The sequence below is a fragment of the Colias eurytheme genome, chromosome 16 (assembly GCF_061535395.1).
Source record: "Colias eurytheme isolate Ceu_HAF_F1 chromosome 16, ilColEury1 Martin Lab GWU primary, whole genome shotgun sequence".
NCBI lineage: Eukaryota > Metazoa > Arthropoda > Insecta > Lepidoptera > Pieridae > Colias > Colias eurytheme.
In genome coordinates this window covers 3,245,975-3,265,165 of record NC_142995.1, presented here as the reverse complement: position 1 = coordinate 3,265,165, position 19,191 = coordinate 3,245,975, and the positions used below count along the sequence as shown (strand labels likewise).

Sequence of the window (19,191 nt, the reverse complement as noted above, 5' to 3'; positions counted from 1 at the left end):
TATTATTTGATAAACTTTATTGCATACTTTTTCGTACGTGAACGTGATAACAATTATTTTCTACTAAATTTCTACAATATTTTTTTATAGTGCATCTTAAAACTAAAGCCTAAATTCAAAAACCCGCGGTTGCGTAGTTTTGAACGCTAGTATTTCACAAAATAATATGACAATAGACAACATCATGCCCACAGATAAAACAATAAGTGCCATAGAGAATTCGTGAATATTAACAGAAAAGGCTGTGGTATCTGGAGTCCGAATACACGACGGTTTTGGTTCGTCCCAGAGAGATTTAAGTCTGCTCATCACGCCAGTTTCAAACATTTTTCGTATTCTATAAATAAAAAATAAATAATCTTGTTATCGTTGGCAAATAAAATGAAATTAAAAAGAGACGTCTAACGACTGTCTCAAATAAATTTTATTAATGATTTAAAAAGAAGTACTACTCTACTAAATTAATGAATATACCCTCCTAAACTAAACCAATTTATATTTCTTTAAACCTCAATCTCACCCATAAGCCACATGTTCTTTATACGGCGAGTGTTTCTGCAGTATAGCGCTCATTTTCTGCGGTGGTATCATATAAACCTCTTGAGCTTCGCATATTTCCGACTCTGTGAACGTCCAACGCATAGTAGGGTATGCAATAATAGTGTCCACGTGGAAAGCGAACCCGCCGGCCTTAACTAGTCTCATTCCCTTTAAGGGTTGGTAGAAGTTATTTTCATAGCGAGTAACCACTTTTTTCCGGTATAGAGCTCTTGCTACTGGGTCCGTTGTGCGCTACAAATAACGAAGGAATCGTATAATGATACGGTCTACGGACAGATTGTATGAAAGATAGCAAAATGAGAGAATGTACTTTATTGTTTCATACTTTAACAATTCGGTTGAAAGCAAGGTAAAGAGGATGATCTGTCCAACATCTTATGTACAACCCGACATTTTTTGAAGAAGCATACAAAATTGTACGTACCTACCTGTTTTATAGTTAAATTTACTGTAGTTATTTTATCTTCTATACAGACCTATATCCATACTAATATTATAAATGCGAAGTAACTCTGTCTGTCTGTCTGTTACTCAGTCACGCCTAAACTACAGAACCAATTTTCATGAAATTTGGTATGGAGATATTTTGATACCCGAGAAGGGACATAGGTTACTTTTTATCCCGGGAAAATGACGTAATCCCGGAAATCCCACGGGAACGGGAACTATGCGGGTTTTTCTTTGACTGCGCGGGCGGAAACCTAGTAATGCTATATTTATACAAACCTTAAAATAATCTTTATTATAGATAACATCTTCCACTCCAACCTTTAGATTACTTTCAAACAAGTCAGTTAGAGTTCGAATAGTTTTGGGCGACTCTCTCAGCAAAGTGGACACAATCATTGCATTGTAGTATTGATACAACGTTAGAGTGAAAACGAAAGTAATGAAAATGATTATTTTTATAGTTGCAGACCGCCTGTGAATTGTCATACCTGAAATATTAAATGCCCACAAGGATTATATGTACTTTAAAATTGTCCACAACTATGAAATCTCTAGTATTTAGGTATTTAAATAAATTTTCATGGAGATTAAAAAAAAAATAATCATAAAATATACTTTTAAGTATTAACAGGATAAACTTACCTTGCTGACCCAAAGCGCTGAACATGAACAAAATAGCAAGCGACGGAGATGAATCCTGCTCATCTCCTGAGATTTGAAGCATATTGAGTTTTAACATGGCTAAAAGAAATCCTGCGATTACTAGCAACAGTGCGATCGTACAATACCAAACTGTACTAGCAAGTGGCCTTGTGTAGATTGCGTAGAGTCCACCAGGGTACTTCGGGTGACGAAAAATGAAACATATTCTAAAAAAATATAGGTAAAGTAGGTATAAGTTTTTAGTGTCGACTGTCTTTATAAGTTGTTTGCCTAACTTTTCAAAAATGAAATGGTATAAATATTTATAGCTAATTTGCTGCAGTCATTGATTTTGCAGGTTAAGGAAAAGAAAAGAATAACTTACCAAATACTAACTTACCAGAACATGAGAATAGATACAAATATAATTAATAGGTACTACGCAGAATAAGTGGCAATGTGAATTTCGTTCATCAAAATCAGATTTCAAATTTACCTAGCACCCCACGTCTCAACGGCGTAATCAACAGCTTCAGCTCTGTCTTTCCTGAAAAATACAGACGATCCTCCGAAGTCAGATTCTTTCCTTTGAAGAACACCGACCAACCCATCAAAACTACCATTACGTAAGTAGCCCCATGATGTTGTGCGTTGTAGTTTATATCTAAAAAACAATATTCAGAGGATGCAAAAGACAAGGCAGAAATTGATAAAAAAATATTTTATGGTAGGTAATAAAATTAATTTATAACTAAGACTTAATTAATCAGGCTAGTACTTACGTGAAATTATACATATCCCGAAGATACATCATTAGCGTATAGAACTTCAATTTATGTACTGAATCTATTTGAAACTTCTTCCGTTGATTAAGAAAATGTTCAAAGGTTTCATTTACTATGGGTTCTGGGTAAACAGCAGTTAATCTTATATTGATACCAGTCAATGACTTATTTCGCTTAGCTGATAAATATAATTTCGAATCCCATTGTCCGACATTATTGATTATGAGACTACCTTGTTGGTAAAACCCCGTGTTGTAAATTTCATATATTTTATAACAAGTATCAACGTTCGTTAAGAGATAAAAATCGGAGTCAAATTCGATTGGATATTTGTTTAGTGTGTTGGTAGTTGATGAAATATTATTTGCTTTTAAAATCCACGTTAATGGAGGCTTAAAAGGCTTCTCAATTACATCAAAACTATTTTCCCAATTAACGCAACCAGTATCCAAAATGATACCAATTTTCGAACGGCCAACCCAATTCAATGTGGTCAATGATGTGATATTATTGATCACATATGAATTCGTAATACGAATATTCTTTGCCATGAAAATTTTTTGCACATTTAAAATATATTTTACATCATAGCAATGAAATATAACGCTACTAAGTATATTTTTGAATTTTAGAATATCAATGACGACGTAAAAGTCGGCTATGGTCATGATGGTTAAAATATTTAAAATATCCATGGTGTACAAGAAATCAAACCCACAACTGACTAGAAAATGTTATATTTCAGAAAAGCAAAGATAATTGTGACAATAAAATTACATGGGTTTTAAGTAATTACTGTCAGTAACTCATTGCATATGGACAACAATAATGTGATAACAGGGACAATTTAACAAAACACAATGAATTTTTAAAACGCATAAGTAGAAAATATATCTTGAAAAGGGAATTCTGCTTTGTCAGGAAGCAATAAATCTGACAAATAGCACACTGTTCCTGCTGTGCCCTCATACAAACTTTCAGGGTTATCTGGTAATCTGGCATCTCTTAGGAATTCTTCCTTATTCATAAACTCTGCAAATAATTTTGCTCTTTGTAAATACTTCTGGTCACCTGTCAGTCTATAAAGGAGTAAAAAGACATATCCATTGCCAGCTACTCCATGACAAATACCTGGGCCTTTTCTGAGCAGACCCTTGTGCCAGACAACTTCCCCTGCCTTAATACATGAATCAAGATATTTTTGATCCTTAAATGTAATAAAAGCCTTGGCAACAAGATATATTGTGCCAGGAGCTCCATGACACCAATGAACTAGCTTATGATCAGAAAGTTCAACTTCTTCCATACAACATGGCCAGTTTCCTTCTGGAGTCTGTAAAGCTACCATAAAATCAATTGTGGCTCTTATATCTTGTGCTGCTGACTTATTGTGCTCTAGATAACCAGGAACAGACAATAGCATTTGCAATATAAAGCTTATTCCATGTGCTGCCCCAAGGTACTCAGTGTTATAATAGTGATACATCAACGGACAAGGGCTTCTATGGCTCCTAGCATAATCCCTTCCAGATGCAACCATTATATCGCATAACTTGTAAAGTTGTTCTTTAGAAAGTACCCCCATTTGAAGTTCGCGACTCAACCACAAAGCACCAGCCAGGTATCCAGCACGGCCAACAAAAAACTCATCCCCTCCACACTTGAGGAATTTCGGATTTAAATAGTAATTGTAAAGAGATTGATACATTTTAAGTGTTTCAACAAACTGTTTGTCACCTATTTCCTTTTTCACAACAGTTGCCAATGCGTAAGTACCGGCGTCGCCAAGTAAAAACGAAGTTTTATCGCCAGCTGATGTTTCAAGTGCTGGATTCAAATAATCTTGGCTTTTCTCAATAAAATACGCCTTTTTATCAGACAGTAAGGGGTTTTTGGATAGATAATAAAACATAAATGAGATGCCGGTAACTCCAACATATAATCCACCGTCGACGTTTCTACGTGATGGTTGCAGTCTCTTTGTTATTATACCGATATGTTCGTCGATAGAATTAATAACATCATCTTTATTCACATTAAATTCCGTCACTGGTTGAATATCTACATACGGATTTGGAAAGAAACGTACCATTTTTAAGCCAAACGAAGATGTTGCAGAGAGCAACACACGTACGATTCGCGTTGAAAACGCTCGTTGCAAAAGCCTATGCATGCAAATAAAAATAAAACAAAGGTAGTTCGAGTTTTTACATAAATTTATGAAGATTTACAACAAATTTTACTCCGCTTACAAAGCATCTGCGTTTATTTGTTTTTATTTCCCTTGTCCAGTCTCCTCATGTCATTGTTGTCATCTGAGGTTGTCATCAAGTTGTCATCAACATTGGCAGTCAACGTTGACAATTGACATTATTACAGTTCTTTTCTTGACATAATGTAAGGGTTGTCCTGTTGTCCTGCTGATTAAAACTAATTATCGTATATCTGTGGTAAATTTAAAACGATTACATAGCTGAATGATTATATTCGATTTGAATATTAAAGTAAATTATTAAAATGGGAGCTTGTTTTTTAAACAACTGTGTTATTTATATTACCATACATTAATCAATTTTAAAGCGTGTAGTTATGGCATTTGTTTGTTACTTAGTAACTGTATAATAACGTTAGGTATTGAGTGGACCAAAACTGCCTTTTATACGAATTTATTTTCTTGAAATAAAATCTGTTTCAAATGGGGCCAATCGAATTGCTATATGCTTTTTAGATATTGTCATTTATTTATAAATATATATAAACTAATGCCAATCACGTATAATCGTGGAAATGTAAGTTTCGGTAATACTAGAATGGTCTGAATTTACGTAAGAGAATAATAATTTTATCATTGTATAGGTAAGAAAGAGTGCATTTAGAACTAGAGGAAAGTCTGCTCATTCTTTTGATGTAAGTGGTCCAAGAGCTGAGCAGTCTGGAGATGGTGAGGGACGCGCATTTTTACAAATTAAACCTGCTATAGCAGATCCTCGAGCAACGTTACAAAGGTCTAATACAACATTTACGGGGTAATGTTTCAACAATTAAGTGCACTTCGATTTATAAGAAAACGACGATACACCAAGTAAATGTATATCTTATAGCAATTATGTAATATTTATAGAACAAAATACTGTTGTTTTATTTTTTATTTCAACATTTTGTTCGTATTTTAGTGCCCTATTTTTTTATTTCTCTGTGGAATAGTTGATAATGTAATCAATGTAGATCGAAGATACAAAAATATGTTTCGTTGTATTATGTATAAACGGATTTTTTACAGTAACACGTATGTAGGAAGGAATGAAAGCAAAGATGACGTTATTAATCTTCAAGCCGTTGGTGAAGGAAAGGTTCAGCTTTCTCGAACTCCACAGGAAAAAGATCGTTTACCTGATAGAATAAGCCTTGATAGGTAAGCGGCACTTAAAATATAATACGTGGACTTAAATTTAATAAGAAAATGCCTGTTATGAATAACTAATCAACTCCGCAGAAGAGGATTATCGTCAATACCACACATAGTAGGGGAGCCTGGATTGAGGTTATTGTCACTGCAGCACAATTTAATCAATAGTTTAACGGGCCTGACGCCACTCGATCTAGGAAAACTTGTATTTTTAGATGTCTATGACAATCAAATAGATAAAATTACCTCGTTGGAAAGGCTCTTTAGCCTTAGGGTACTCTTAATGGGAAAGAATAGGTACGTAGGTAGTACCTAGTATGTTTTTCGAATTTATTTTAATGTAACTAATACGTAAATTCTGCGGTTTTACTATTTCAGAATAAAGCGAATAGAAGGTCTAACAAATCTGATAAAATTAGAAGTTTTAGATTTGCATGGAAACAGAATTACAAAAGTCAGTGGGCTATCAAATCTTACTGAACTAAAAGTTCTAAACTTAGCTGGAAACCAAATAAAGTTTATAGGTCAAAATGATTTTCAAGGTTTATTATCACTTAGGGAATTGAATCTTAAAAGAAATCGTATAAGAAAATTGCTCGGATTTCAAAACACGCCAAAAATACAAAAGTTATATTTGGGTAACAATGACTTACAAAGGTGACTATAATTTTTCGTTATTATATTTAAAATTATGAAATATTTAGATAAAGTAAATGTTGATATGATCTTACAGTGTAGAAGATGTTTCCTCGCTCGCTGAAGCTATAACATTAATAGAAGTATCCTTAGATGGTAATCCCGTGGCGTTAGGAGGAGACTGCACGCCTTTTTTAGTATCCTACCTTCCAAATCTAACAACATTGACGAACATGCATGTTACCGAACAAGTAAGAAATCATTTCTCAATAATTTTGTATTTACCGTTTAAATATGATTTACGGTCCATATAATAGCCAATTTTCTAAAAGGTTCGAAACGCTGCTATGGCTTGGCGTAGTAATAAAGAAGCTGCCCATGCAGCATATTGCGCATTGAGTGGATCAGCTCAACAAGCTGCTCGAAGAGATCAAATTATTAACAACGCAAGGACCAACTGGGAACTGTTGAGGTATTTTGAAGTTAAAGTATTTAGAAAATACATTCTACAGGTGTAGAATTTGTTCTATTTATTGGTGTTTTTACAGGACCGAAAACAAATGTTTTCTCAGTCCTACAAGTTCAACAAAAAATGTAGATGTGGTCAAAGATTTCGAAGAAGTGTCGATGTCAGATACTCAAAATGGAACTGCCCAAACTGCTGAAACTTCAGTTATGCCCGACGTAATAGCATGTGCACAGCCTATAGACAATTCTTCTGGTAGAAATGAACAAATCACCTTGACCACAGACTCTCTGGATAATGATTCAAAAGTTAAATCTCCCGCCGCGGGTACCAAATTTCAAAGAAGCAATACTGCACGTAAGCCTTCTGAAAGGCGGGTAAATTTTTCTGATCGTAGTGCCTCTCAAGACACAGATGCATCCAATAGCAGTGATTTGCGACTTCCACCAATTTTGCTACCGATAATATCATCGTTAGAAAGCGTTAAGCTAGCAGATAGCACTGAACCTATTCTAAAAAGATGGGAAAGTATTTCTAGTGTTGAACCTGTGGCTGATTCATCATTCAGTTCATTACCGTCCTCGTCAAGCGACAGTGAAGAAGAAACAAATAAAAGAAGATTCCGTCGAACACCAACAGTTCTGAGAAAACGAGAAAATTTTACGTCTATGCGGTCAAAATCAGTGTGCGACCCAGAAAGTCGTCGAGCAAAATCAAGTAATAAAAATGTAGACACTGAAAATGCAAGCAACATTTCAAGTAGTTCCCATGTAGGATCAGTAGTGACTTCCTCTACTTCTGGGAGTGAACAAAATAGTAAAATACTTAAAAGGCAAGGATCACTTAACGCAAAGATTAATAACAGAAACATTAGAAGTGCAACCATTTCGCGTCGAAATGAAAGGGCTTCGTCAGCTCAGAGAGCTTCTACTGCTAGAGCTAAAAGTGGTAAAAGTCTCGCAAGTCTAAAATCGTCGGAGCCAGTTCCAAAGCCCGTGCCTATAACAAAAGATAGAGAGCAGGGTGTAGACTATTTAGTGGAAGTGAATGAAGGAGTCGTCAGCGCATGGGGTGCAGGCGCCGTACGTCGCCTTGCACGTGAATGGGATTGGGAGAAAGCACGCTCTGTTACAAAAGCTGCTTTTCACTATGTGCACTTCAATGCAGTTGTTCAATCTCTACCAGAGTTAAAAGCTAAGTATGTTCTTCGTTTGAATACATATGATTGTTATTTAAATAAAACCATTTATATATTGTACCTTTTATGATTTAATACTTTCGACAGATTCCCAAATGTTTCCCACATATCAGTACGTGCTACTGGTCTTCAATATTTAGGCCAATTACATTCGTTAGCAGAATTACGCGGCTTGGGTAGTCTAACAGTTCTGCCAGAAGGAAATCCTATATGTATGAAAACTTGGCGTGAATATGCCATCTACAGACTAGCTCATTGGGGTCTTAAAGAAATAAACGATGAAATGGTATGATAAACTTATATTGTTTCTCCCTTTATAGTTTTTTTTATTATTATCTATTATTACTTCAACTTTCTTTCTGCTCTACTATTTTTCATAGATCACTGAGGATGAAATAAAGTCAGCAAATGAAACTTATAACGGTTTGAGTGACATAGTCCTCCGAGCCTTACCTGATGCACCCCTACAACCGCTGCTATCACGACTTGGTAAGAGTGGAAATAGCTCTGTCAGTGCCAAAGCTTGGCTACGTGCAGCAGACCCTGCTTTACGAGATGTAATCGCAAAAGAAGCTCTTCAATATAAGAAAGGGAGTGTATCACAGGTAACAATTTATTTCAAACTGATGAATCGAAACGAATTTATATGTTGATATTAATTATTGTCCTTAATAATATGAATGTCGCAACTCGGTATTTACTTCCCACATGTTAGAATCTACTATTGCTAAGTAGCATAAATAGCATATTTACTAAGTAGAAATTTAATATTTTAGGAAGACATGAGCTGGCGTGTTCGTGGACGTGGTCAATTATCAACTGCGATAGAATTAGCGTGTGGAGCGGCTCAACGATTGCGACTTCTTGAGCTACAATGGCCAATCATATTTGTGGACATGATAGAAGATATATTGAATGATTTCGCTGATATGGACTCACACGTAAAAGAACAGATGAAAGCACTAGCAGATTCTTTGCAATAACAAAACAGTTTATACTTTATAATATGATAGCAAATATTTAGCCAAAGGTAACAGTGCCAGTAACGCAAGTAGAATCCCGCTAACTGTTATCATGAACTGATGAAATTTCTCACATAGTTGCTCAACATAGCTAGATATACATACAGATTACATAGGAAATGATGCCATTTATAATTTTATAGAAAATTGTTTAATATTTTAATAGATTGTTAAGCATGTATATTAAAGTTAAATAAATAGTTCGAAAATATATTGTATGTTTTATTCACCTACTGGAATATAATCACTACTTTAAATTCAATGACAAAGGGACGTAAAGCTAATATGCTGATTATAGTCGAGCCAATTTAATAGGCAACATTTGACGTCTATCAATTTTATCTTCGAAGAGAGGTAACCTGCTTAAAAACATCGATTAAAGTAAATTAATCGATACGGACTTGAAACATTTGTCAATCGAACTTGAAACACATGTCAATTTTAAAATTCATCAGGCGAATCCCTGTCCCAGTGATATACTTTCTTTCGTAAATTTAAGGAGCAAAATAAGACAATTATAATACATAATTAAAAAAACACAACGCATTTATTAATTTATGATGATTTTTATTCACAAGTAATCAATGCATTCGATTCTAGATGTCAGATTTCGATTTTTAGAGAAACGTCTCTGGTATTTAAAAATAAAAAAGGTTTATTGACACAAAATTGTAGCGACGTCAGTTCTTTAAATCAGAAATTGTTTAATATGTTTAGAATAGTTTATCAGTAAAATCAAATCTTAAAATTACTTGTATCGGTCATTATTTTTATAAATATGTAATCGTAATTCAAAAAAAGTTAAGCAAATGTGCAGTTCTAACAAAACGAAATATCATGTTATTCTATGTCGTCGTTACTAGGTTACGTTGTTGAATTTTGTTGAACTGTCAAATGTTGCCTATTAAAATGGCTCTACTATACCTACATTGGCCCATTGAGCTATTATTACTAAGATTTGGCCAATGTATATAATTAAAAACTTTGCAATGTATGTTAAAAATAATACGTAAACTTATCTCGTTTTTTAATTTGTATGCTACTTTCGGTTCGCCCGTGGTATAGGATATTAAAATATATATCCAACGGCGAAAGAAGTTTAAAATTGGTCCAATAGTTCCTAAAATAAGCGCGTACACGCGAACAAAGAAACAAATTCTTCAGCTTTATGTTATATTAGTAAAGACAAGTAATAATTTAAAGACTTAAAGTACAGTATTAAAGCAATACAATATTGTTTATGAAATGTAAGAATGTCTCAACATCAATAAGAGAATCGAACGTAAAGAATGGCTCCATAGTCCATTTTATAATCTTTTAGTTCGAAAGAAAGGCCAAGGATTTCTCTCATTGCGCATTAACACATTCGTGCAAATAGCGAGGGGAACAACAAACTTTCCTGTGTAAACAATGGTGTAAACAGTGCCCCGCAGCCGCTATTCGCCCTGATATACGCGTATTCAAAGTAGCGGTCCAATTTAAAGAGCGGTTGGTCCACTGTCGGACAATGGGCTCGGACGTTAAAAAGAGATGACTAATATGTGAACAGTGGCTGGTTTACACGTATTAAGTTGATAAGTAGTTAACTAAATTTTTAGTGATTAATAGCATGTTAACCACAGATATTAACACACAATTGAGTAGCAATTTACAAGTTAAAATTTAGTTGACAAATTTTATCTATTTTTCTTGTGATTTTTCAATTCAATCTGCAAGAAAACTTCCGCAAGAAATGTCCGATCTTGTGTCCGACAGTCTGTCTGACAGTAGCTTGCAAGTCTAATTCCGCGTTTCCACCTGCAAGTAGACTTGCAAGCTGCTGGTCGGACATTTCTTGCGCAAATTTTCTTGCAAATGGAAACGCGGCCTTAGAGCGTTTTCACATTATCCGATCCGATATCGGATATCGGAAGCCGATAGCCGATATCCGATATCGGAGGGAAATAAAATGTATGAAATATGTGCCTGTCTTTCACATTGTCCGATCCGATATCGGATATCGGAGCCGACACCGATATTCCCAGTGGCTATCGGACGATAATGTTCAGTGTTGCCAACTCAATTTTCGAAAAGGCAGTATACCAACAGCAAAAAAACAACTAGTTTGTGTATTTTCAGTCTTAGGCGCTCAATCTTTAAAAAAATTCTTTGCTTTTTACCTAAAACCCTTTCTATTAAAAGAAACCTTTTTTTATTAAGTAAACACACATTTAAGTAGTTATAGGCATTTAAAATACGATTTATACGGCAGGTATTTTTATTTGCCGTATTAAAATATACGGCAATTGGCTGAACTGAAGTAAACAAAAATATATTGCGTTCTTAAATTCAAATATCTATCTTCGAAAACATTAGTGTCTATCATCTTTATTTTATCTCATTCTGCCTCGCTCCTCCTCCTACTCGGATGTTGGTTGTGCTGTTTATTGTATTGTTGTCATTGAGTGCTTTGTTTTTAACCGACTTCAAAAAAAGGAGGAGATTTCACACCGATTTTATTTTTATTTTGAATTTACAACAAAGAATAGAAAGTTTGAAAACTCTTAATTCTAAAATAATTGTTTATGAGAATAAAATAATTTATGTATCTTTACTTACAGGAAATTACAACAATCATATTACAAATATATTTGAACGAGTGATAATATTATTTTAGGATATTACAGTGTAATAAGAAAAAGAAAAGAAAATGTGAACAAAGATTGTATTACTTAATAAATTTATCATAGGTACTACATGAACTTTTATAATTATATGTAGTGAAAAAATGACTAAATGACGTCTTGCTAAAAATACATTTAATAGATTTTGAAAGGTATTTACTAATATGTATTACTAAAACTATTAACTAATACTAGGTTGTAGTAGGTATTGATATAAATTTATTTAATTTATAATGTGTTAACATATTAGTATACTAGCGGTCCGCCCCGGCTTCGCCCGTGGTACATACATATTTACGTTTTCTCTACATAAGAACCATCCTCGTACTTCAAGGAATATAATAGAAAAGAATTATCGAAATCGGTTCAGCCGTTCACACGTGATGCCGTGACAACGCGAAACGGGTGCGGACCCGCCGCCTTTTTATAGCACCCGCCGCGAAGCGCGTCGAACGCGGCAACTGATACACAAAAATAATCCTTATGGCATGTAATTCACGCGCGATGACTTATAGCGTATTTCATGTATAACTTTGGTGTTTCTACACCGATTTACATGATTCTTTTACTATAACCTGCCCAGGAGTATGAAGAATAATTGTGCCAAATTTCGTTAAAACCCGTCGTGTAGTTTTTGTTTCTATAACGAATATACAGACAGACAGACAGACAGACAGACAGACAAAAATTTTACTGATTGCATTTTTGGCATCAGTAGCGATCCCTTATCACCCTTTCATAGTTTTTTTTTAAATATATTTCATGTACAGAATTGGCCTCTCTACAGATTTATTATAAGTATAGATTATGTTATACAAATGACCGATATCAAAACTATTTTGTAAATAGCACATCTAAATAATATGCAGTAATTTGTGATATCAAATCTTTTTTTACATTTTACTTTTCTTTTTTGAAGTTGTTTTTCTTTATCGTAGTTATTTTTAATGTACATGTACAACTGTGATTTATAACATTTGATTTTTTTTTAATTATATCTTTTTTTACCAACTGGCAATTTAGTTTAGTTTTCTCTAAAAATTTCTGGCAACACTCATGATGATATCGGAACGATTTTATCGGACAATGTGAAAGGGCAAATTGTATCCGATATCGGATATCGGCTATCGGCGTCCGATATCCGATATCGGATCGGATAATGTGAAAACGCTCTTAGGATTCTTCTGTTAAGTTGGTGGGCGGGGCTTGTAGCTTTTTTGCTCTTTTTTGCTAGACTCTCTATAATTTTAGTATGGCAAACAATTAACAAAGTCATGTTTGTCATTGTCAATCCAATGTCAGGTGCGAAATTGTCAAGCTTGAAGCTTCCTTCCTTCACTTTCATCTTTCAAAATACCTACCCTACCTAGGGCCTATTTATTAAAATATTTTTATTGTAATTTGAAGAATTAACAACTATTTTAATTTGACTATCGACTGTAGTATTATATCCAGCGGTGTTTTGTATAGATCATCAGGTACGAAATAAGGCATATAATGGATGACACAGAAAGCACCACTACATCGGCTGACGAGAACACTGGTAACTTATGCGATAATCCCACGAGAGATACTCTAGCTGAAGGCTTACTTGGTGTTTTAAAACCTAAAGTTGACCAACTCGACGACAGAGTTAGAGCTACAAGGTTACTACACAAAAATATCTTTTACATTGATCATTCCTGTTATAGCAAGCATTAGAAAATATCAATTGTTTCTATGATCTCATTATTGATTTTATGTAAAGTATAAAAGTCCTTTCTTATTAATTTTTTAATTTAATGGTCCATATAATATATTTTCATGACAAAAACAATAATATAAAGGCAAACTCCATTCTATTTCCTAAATGATAATTTTGTTTGCAGGATATGTCAATTAGAACTTAAACAACGGATAGATTCATTAAATGAAGAATTGCAGAGAGTTCATGAGGCTCTGAACAATCACCCAGATTTAGATCCTTATGTGAAAAAACTAATTGCTTGTAAACATAAAGTTACTGTTGTTCTGAATGTATTACAAGCATCACAGGTAAAAAGTATTTGAATTAAGTGCCATATAATTGAACATAAAAAAGAAAATAATGTTTTTGTTGTACACTTGATTGTAAATTTTTAGTGAGGGAAAGCTCTTATTCAAAGTAATACAAAACAAAAATATTATATTATATTTACTTGCTTAATATGCATCTCTAAAAACAGATTACTATTTCACCTTCAAATTAATCCACTTAATTTTTCCATAAATTGATGTGAAAATGCCATTAACAGTAAAATTTAAGTATTAGATAATAAAGATAACAACTAAATACTGAACAAATAATTTTATTTTCAGGATAGACTGAATGAAATACGACAAATGATAAACAAAGAAAAAACAGTCCGTACAGTGCCCGAGGTTATCACTGAGCCAGAACAGAGTACCAGTAGTGTGGTCACCAGTCAAGGGAGCATAAATTAGCACAATGGAGTCCCCATACCAAAATCATATAAACAAGGATGACTTTGAACATGTTTATGAACCAGCCGAAGACAGCTTCTTACTAATTGACGCATTGGAAAAAGAACTCACATTCTTGAAGCAAATGAAACCTTTGTATTGTCTTGAAGTTGGTTCAGGCAGCGGTGTAGTTATAACAGCTCTGGGCATGGCATTACACAATTCTATATATTTTAGTACAGATATAAATTTCAAAGCTTGTCTCATGTCAAAGAACACAGCATTATATAATAAAGTATTGCTAGAATGTGTGAATATGAGTTTTGCGACATGTTTTCAGGATAAACAGTTTGATGTCGTTATTTTTAATCCTCCTTATGTAGTAACTGATTCAGAGGAATGCATTAGTAATGGTATTGAAGCCAGCTGGGCTGGTGGCCTAAAGGGCAGAGAAGTCACCGATAAATTGCTGGATATGATACCAAAGATATTGAGCGACAATGGTGTATTTTATCTCCTGCTGATTGAAGAAAACATTCCAGAAGAAGTTATACAAATCATGTCTAATAAAGGTTATAAATCAGAACTTGTTATCAAGAGGCAAGTAAAAAATGAGAACCAATTAGTGTTAAAATTTAATAGATAAGATTGATTGTAAAATATAATTTTTTATTTATAAAAATGTAAAATAAAATATATGTATATGCTTAAGGAATTAATAAATATTGATTATTGATTCAAGTTTTTCTTAACAGCAGCTCCAAACATTTTAGCACCTTCCAAGTTTTCAGAAAACCCTGGGATTGTTTCACAATCTTTCAGCCATCTCATAATATTAGGATAATCTGACATATCCCAACCCACTTCCTGTAATAAAAAAAATATGCTTAATTCAAAATTCCAATATTGTAAAAAAATTTAATTGATTATTAAGTGAATCAATCGTGTCAAGAGTGAATCGAATCAAATCGAAATCGAAATCAAATCAAAAGTGATTATTAAGTGCAATCATTAAAATTGTAATATGTGATTAAAAACAAATTAAAGTAAATTACAGCATTGTGTAACATTATTTAATAGTTAATAATTATCTAATAGTCAATTTCAAATTAAAATTCGTGAAAATATCTTACCACCATAGTAGTAATAGATGCAAGGATAGCGGTATCTGCAATTGTTACGTTATCACCAGCCACCCACTTGCTCTGACTCAAATATTGTTCTAAAAATACCATTTGCGAATTCAAATCGTCCTTTAAGGATTGTTGGATTTCCTTAACTCCTTGGAATAGAATAGGATACTGTAAAAATGGAATATTGTAGATAATTATTATAAAAACAATTTTCTAGAATTATTAATTTAAGTATTGATATTTATAATTATTATGTATATTTCTACGTACATTTATAGCTCTCATACGTGGATACAACATTGTAGAATCATAATAAAGTCTTTGATTGACGATCGCCCGGCGTTTTAGGTCCTTTGGGTAAAATTCATCCTTTCCATATTTCTCAGCTAAATAGCAGGCAATAGCTTTACTTTCCCATAGCACGAAACCATCTTCGTCAACAATTGTAGGCACGCAGTGTTGAGGATTAATTTTTATAAAACTTTCACCAAGTTGTTCCTTTTTCATTAAATCAACAATTATTATTTCAACCGGTATACCGATGTTTTTTATTGCTAAAAGTGCTGCTCTAGAAGGAGCACTTAAAGGATAATGATAAAGTTTAAGAGACATTGTAATAAAATAAAGAATTTATTTTAAAAGAATACTACACCACTACTGTCTACTACACTAACACTTCACGAAATTTGTTAGACGTGCGCAGCGATATATTATTACTTGCTCTGTGGCGGCGATAGAAGCGGTAGAAAAAAAATGTATTGCCCAATGCCCAAACAGGTAAGGGTAGTAGGGAGGTAGTAGGTATCTGTTGAATCTTAAGGCCCTGCGCAGACGACAGACTATCCGTGACGCACTTTTTAGTCTGTGAAAATATAACCTATGAAATTATATGCAGTAACGCACACGACGCGCAAAAAGTCCGGCACACAAAAAATCCGTGTAATTCGGGCAGACCGCACCGCGCTGCGGCGCGCCGCTCCGCACAAAAAGTGTGTGAAAAGAATTGAACGTTTGCTTCAACGCGCGCTAACGCAGACTACGGCTAACGGCGCACACTTTAGTCGGCAATCTGCATTTGCTAGGGGTGGACGTAACGACGAAGATGTGCGTCGTGTGCGTTGAGTCTGTGAAAAATCCGCGACCGACTTTTTGCGCGCCATGCAGACTTTTTGTGCGCCGCAGACTCGATCGCACAAAAAGTGTGCCGTCTGCGCAGGGCCTTATTGCTAATTTTACACGATTTTACATCATGTTTAAATACCGGTTCGAACAAAGCTGTTTGGTTGAACTTGGCTCCAACGTTTTTTTTTTGCCCGTAGATTGCAATAATTTTATTATTATTAATACTTAGTATCTAGGTATCTACGTAATGCCATGAAAATACGCATAAGCAAAACAAAATACGCATACGCAAAAGAAAAACCTAAAGAAGTATAAATTTATTTTTATTAATTTAGTAAGGGCTAAACACAGGTTTTAAATATATTTATTAATAAATGTAGTTGGCATGCCAAAGAAAGCCTACAAAATGGGCACATCTGACATCATTGCAATTTGCATTCCTATCAATTATTTGACTTAAATATAAATAAAGTCTATAATCTATATTGTACATAATACTATATCATCGTACGAACGTACAGTCGTATTCTAATCCCAATTTAATTATACGAGCATTTTTCTCTGCCCGTATAATTTTCAAGCATCAGGAAAGTGGAAACTGGATAGTGGATACCCAGGCCAATAGCTCAGTCTTCTTGTCAGAAAAAAAATAATTAAAAAGTCAAAACATACTACAGATAACAGAATTGTGTCAAATTTGATTATTCTTAAGGGTGCTATAACAGATTTTTAACAAAAACCGCTATTTTACGGTACAATTTTAACTCAAAGCACTTACACGTGAGAACAAAGTAATATCTTAATTTAAAGATAATATATTCAGTTCTACGATCATCTTATAAAAATTGTACGACGTCATACAAAATTGTCGCTGAAATACGATTTTCCCAGCACAATGATGGCATAAAATGCAAAAAAATGGGGTCTAAACCGGTACACTTTTAAGAAAATTAAAAGCCTAATCTATCTTCTTACCTATAAATTATTGAGGGATATATAGTCCTTTATAGATTGTGATAATTTTTTTGTATCTAAATCAAAATTTTATTTCAATTATAAGCTAAATTAAAAATACTTGTCGATTTCTTCATACATTTTGCTCTCGCGGGTCGTCAGACCGCGCTCAGAAGCGCTCTTGGAAGGACGGGTGTATCGCTCCTCGTCCCAAAAATAAAAACGAATTAGAAAAAGATTATTGTGCGTATACTGTCGTTTTCGTGATTTGAAATATTTGATACTTTATAAGAGTAAACTGTATAAGTTTCATATTCCAGTTATTTGTAATTTAAAATTATGTTTTAAAAATTATGTTGACTGAGATCCTCTTTTTTTATGGGTTGTTGAACGGATTGGTGGGGTAAAGCAATTTGACAAAACTTAAATCCAAAATGGCGCCGACGAAAATTTGCCATCTTTTCGTCATGGGTGTCATTTTCATGGTTTTTGGGGTAGCTATTAACCAATATGAGGTCAAAAATAAAATCCAAGATGGCGCCGACGAAAATTTTACATCTTTTCGTCATGGGTGTCATTTTCATGGTTTTTGGGGTAGCTATTAACCAATATGAGGTCAAAAATAAAATCCAAGATGGCGCCGACGAAAATTTTACATCTTTCCGTGATGGGTGTCATTTTCATGGTTTTTGGGGTGGATATTACGCAATATGAGGTCAGAACTAAAATCCAAGATGGCGCCGGTGAAAATTTGACATCTTTTCGTCATGGGTGTCATTTTCATGGTTTTTGGGGTAGCTATTAACTAATATGAGGTCAAAACTAAAATCCAAGATGGCGCCGACGAAAATTTTACATCTTTTCGTCATGGGTGTCATTTTCATGGTTTTTGGGGTAGCTATTAACCAATATGAGGTCAAAAATAAAATCCAAGATGGCGCCGACGAAAATTTTACATCTTTTCATCATGGGTGTCATTTTCATGGTTTTTGGGGTAGCTATTAACTAATATGAGGTCAAAACTAAAATCCAAGATGGTGCCGACAAAAATTTTACATCTTTTCGTCATGGGTGTCATTTTCATGGTTTTTGGGGTAGCTATTAACCAATATGAGGTCAAAAATAAAATCCAAGATGGCGCCGACGAAAATTTTACATCTTTCCGTGATGGGTGTCATTTTCATGGTTTTTGGGGTGGATATTACGCAATATGAGGTCAGAACTAAAATCCAAGATGGCGCCGGTGAAAATTTGACATCTTTTCGTCATGGGTGTCATTTTCATGGTTTTTGGGGTAGCTATTAACTAATATGAGGTCAAAAATAAAATCCAAGATGGCGCCGACGAAAATCTTTGTTATTTTATTTTAGTTTACTTCTTTATTATTAAGAAAATTACACCTATGACGAAAAGATGTCAAATTTTCGTCGGCGCCATCTTGAATTTTGGTTTTAACCTCATATTCGTTAATAGCTACCCCAAAAACCATGAAAATGACACCCATCACGAAAAAAGTCAAATTTTCGTCGGCGCCATCTTGGATTTTGGTTTTAACCTCATATTCGTTAATAGCTACCCCAAAAACCATGAAAATGACACCCATCACGAAAAAAGTCAAATTTTCGTCGGCGCCATCTTGGATTTTAGTTTTGACCTCATATTTGTTAAGAGCTACTCCAAAACCTTGAAAATGACACCCATGACGAAAAGA

At 34.1% G+C, this 19,191-nt stretch overlaps 6 protein-coding genes across 7 annotated transcripts; 3 read left to right on the top strand and 3 right to left on the bottom strand.

The window, feature by feature from the left end:
- Positions 1–47: 47 nt before the first annotated feature.
- LOC149901671 (ionotropic receptor 84a-like) lies at positions 48–2,322 on the bottom strand (the record flags this gene model as incomplete). The annotated part of the gene is made up of 5 exons (XM_090111152.1): positions 48–337; positions 521–792; positions 1,288–1,499; positions 1,654–1,880; positions 2,150–2,322. Coding segments are annotated over 5 exons (1,119 nt in total), but the record flags the coding sequence as incomplete, so codon positions are not given.
- An 837-nt stretch (positions 2,323–3,159) lies between these two features.
- LOC149901670 (lanC-like protein 3) lies at positions 3,160–4,731 on the bottom strand. The gene has a single exon (XM_090110600.1). It carries the CDS (start codon positions 4,609–4,611, stop codon positions 3,307–3,309), a length of 1,305 nt encoding a protein of 434 aa, XP_089966726.1. The 5' UTR covers positions 4,612–4,731; the 3' UTR covers positions 3,160–3,306.
- A 424-nt stretch (positions 4,732–5,155) lies between these two features.
- LOC149901669 (uncharacterized) lies at positions 5,156–9,286 on the top strand. The gene is made up of 11 exons (XM_090111251.1): positions 5,156–5,227; positions 5,295–5,464; positions 5,719–5,850; positions 5,932–6,141; positions 6,223–6,501; positions 6,578–6,731; positions 6,813–6,952; positions 7,029–8,144; positions 8,232–8,430; positions 8,525–8,749; positions 8,921–9,286. Exons 1-11 carry the CDS (start codon positions 5,156–5,158, stop codon positions 9,125–9,127), a joined length of 2,904 nt encoding a protein of 967 aa, XP_089967377.1. The 3' UTR covers positions 9,128–9,286.
- Positions 9,287–13,184: 3,898 nt separating this feature from the next.
- Snapin (SNAP associated protein) lies at positions 13,185–14,302 on the top strand. The gene is made up of 3 exons (XM_090110754.1): positions 13,185–13,475; positions 13,698–13,863; positions 14,167–14,302. Exons 1-3 carry the CDS (start codon positions 13,327–13,329, stop codon positions 14,290–14,292), a joined length of 441 nt encoding a protein of 146 aa, XP_089966880.1. The 5' UTR covers positions 13,185–13,326; the 3' UTR covers positions 14,293–14,302.
- Positions 14,297–15,007, top strand: LOC149901667 (methyltransferase HEMK2-like). The gene has a single exon (XM_090110753.1). The coding sequence runs from the start codon at positions 14,297–14,299 to the stop codon at positions 14,915–14,917; it is 621 nt and encodes a 206-aa protein (XP_089966879.1). The 3' UTR covers positions 14,918–15,007.
- Positions 14,927–16,056, bottom strand: LOC149901666 (glutathione S-transferase 1-like). 2 transcript variants are annotated; one of them, XM_090110751.1, is made up of 3 exons: positions 15,675–16,056; positions 15,405–15,572; positions 14,927–15,138 (listed from the first exon to the last, which is right to left on the bottom strand). In XM_090110751.1, the coding sequence occupies exons 1-3, from the start codon at positions 16,014–16,016 to the stop codon at positions 15,001–15,003; spliced, it is 648 nt and encodes a 215-aa protein (XP_089966877.1). In that variant the 5' UTR covers positions 16,017–16,056; the 3' UTR covers positions 14,927–15,000. The 2 variants fall into 2 exon arrangements, with proteins under 2 accessions (XP_089966877.1, XP_089966878.1); XM_090110752.1 differs by having other exon boundaries at positions 15,504–15,572.
- Between the last annotated feature and the right edge of the window lie 3,135 nt (positions 16,057–19,191).

Excerpts from the sequence above, each read along its gene's own strand:
- LOC149901670 (XM_090110600.1), bottom strand. The coding sequence starts at position 4,611 with ATGCATAGGCTTTTGCAACGAGCGTTTTCAACGCGAATCGTACGTGTG.
- LOC149901669 (XM_090111251.1), top strand. The coding sequence starts at position 5,156 with ATGCTTTTTAGATATTGTCATTTATTTATAAATATATATAAACTAATG. Across the intron at positions 6,732-6,812 it reads ACATGCATGTTACCGAACAA|GTTCGAAACGCTGCTATGGC; the intron begins GTAAGAAATCAT and ends ATTTTCTAAAAG. Across the intron at positions 8,145-8,231 it reads CTACCAGAGTTAAAAGCTAA|ATTCCCAAATGTTTCCCACA; the intron begins GTATGTTCTTCG and ends TACTTTCGACAG.
- Snapin (XM_090110754.1), top strand. The coding sequence starts at position 13,327 with ATGGATGACACAGAAAGCACCACTACATCGGCTGACGAGAACACTGGT. Across the intron at positions 13,476-13,697 it reads GACAGAGTTAGAGCTACAAG|GATATGTCAATTAGAACTTA; the intron begins GTTACTACACAA and ends TTTTGTTTGCAG. Across the intron at positions 13,864-14,166 it reads ATGTATTACAAGCATCACAG|GATAGACTGAATGAAATACG; the intron begins GTAAAAAGTATT and ends TTTTATTTTCAG.
- LOC149901667 (XM_090110753.1), top strand. The coding sequence starts at position 14,297 with ATGGAGTCCCCATACCAAAATCATATAAACAAGGATGACTTTGAACAT.
- LOC149901666 (XM_090110751.1), bottom strand. The coding sequence starts at position 16,016 with ATGTCTCTTAAACTTTATCATTATCCTTTAAGTGCTCCTTCTAGAGCA. Across the intron at positions 15,573-15,674 it reads CACGTATGAGAGCTATAAAT|TATCCTATTCTATTCCAAGG; the intron begins GTACGTAGAAAT and ends CCATTTTTACAG. Across the intron at positions 15,139-15,404 it reads CATCTATTACTACTATGGTG|GAAGTGGGTTGGGATATGTC; the intron begins GTAAGATATTTT and ends TTTTTATTACAG.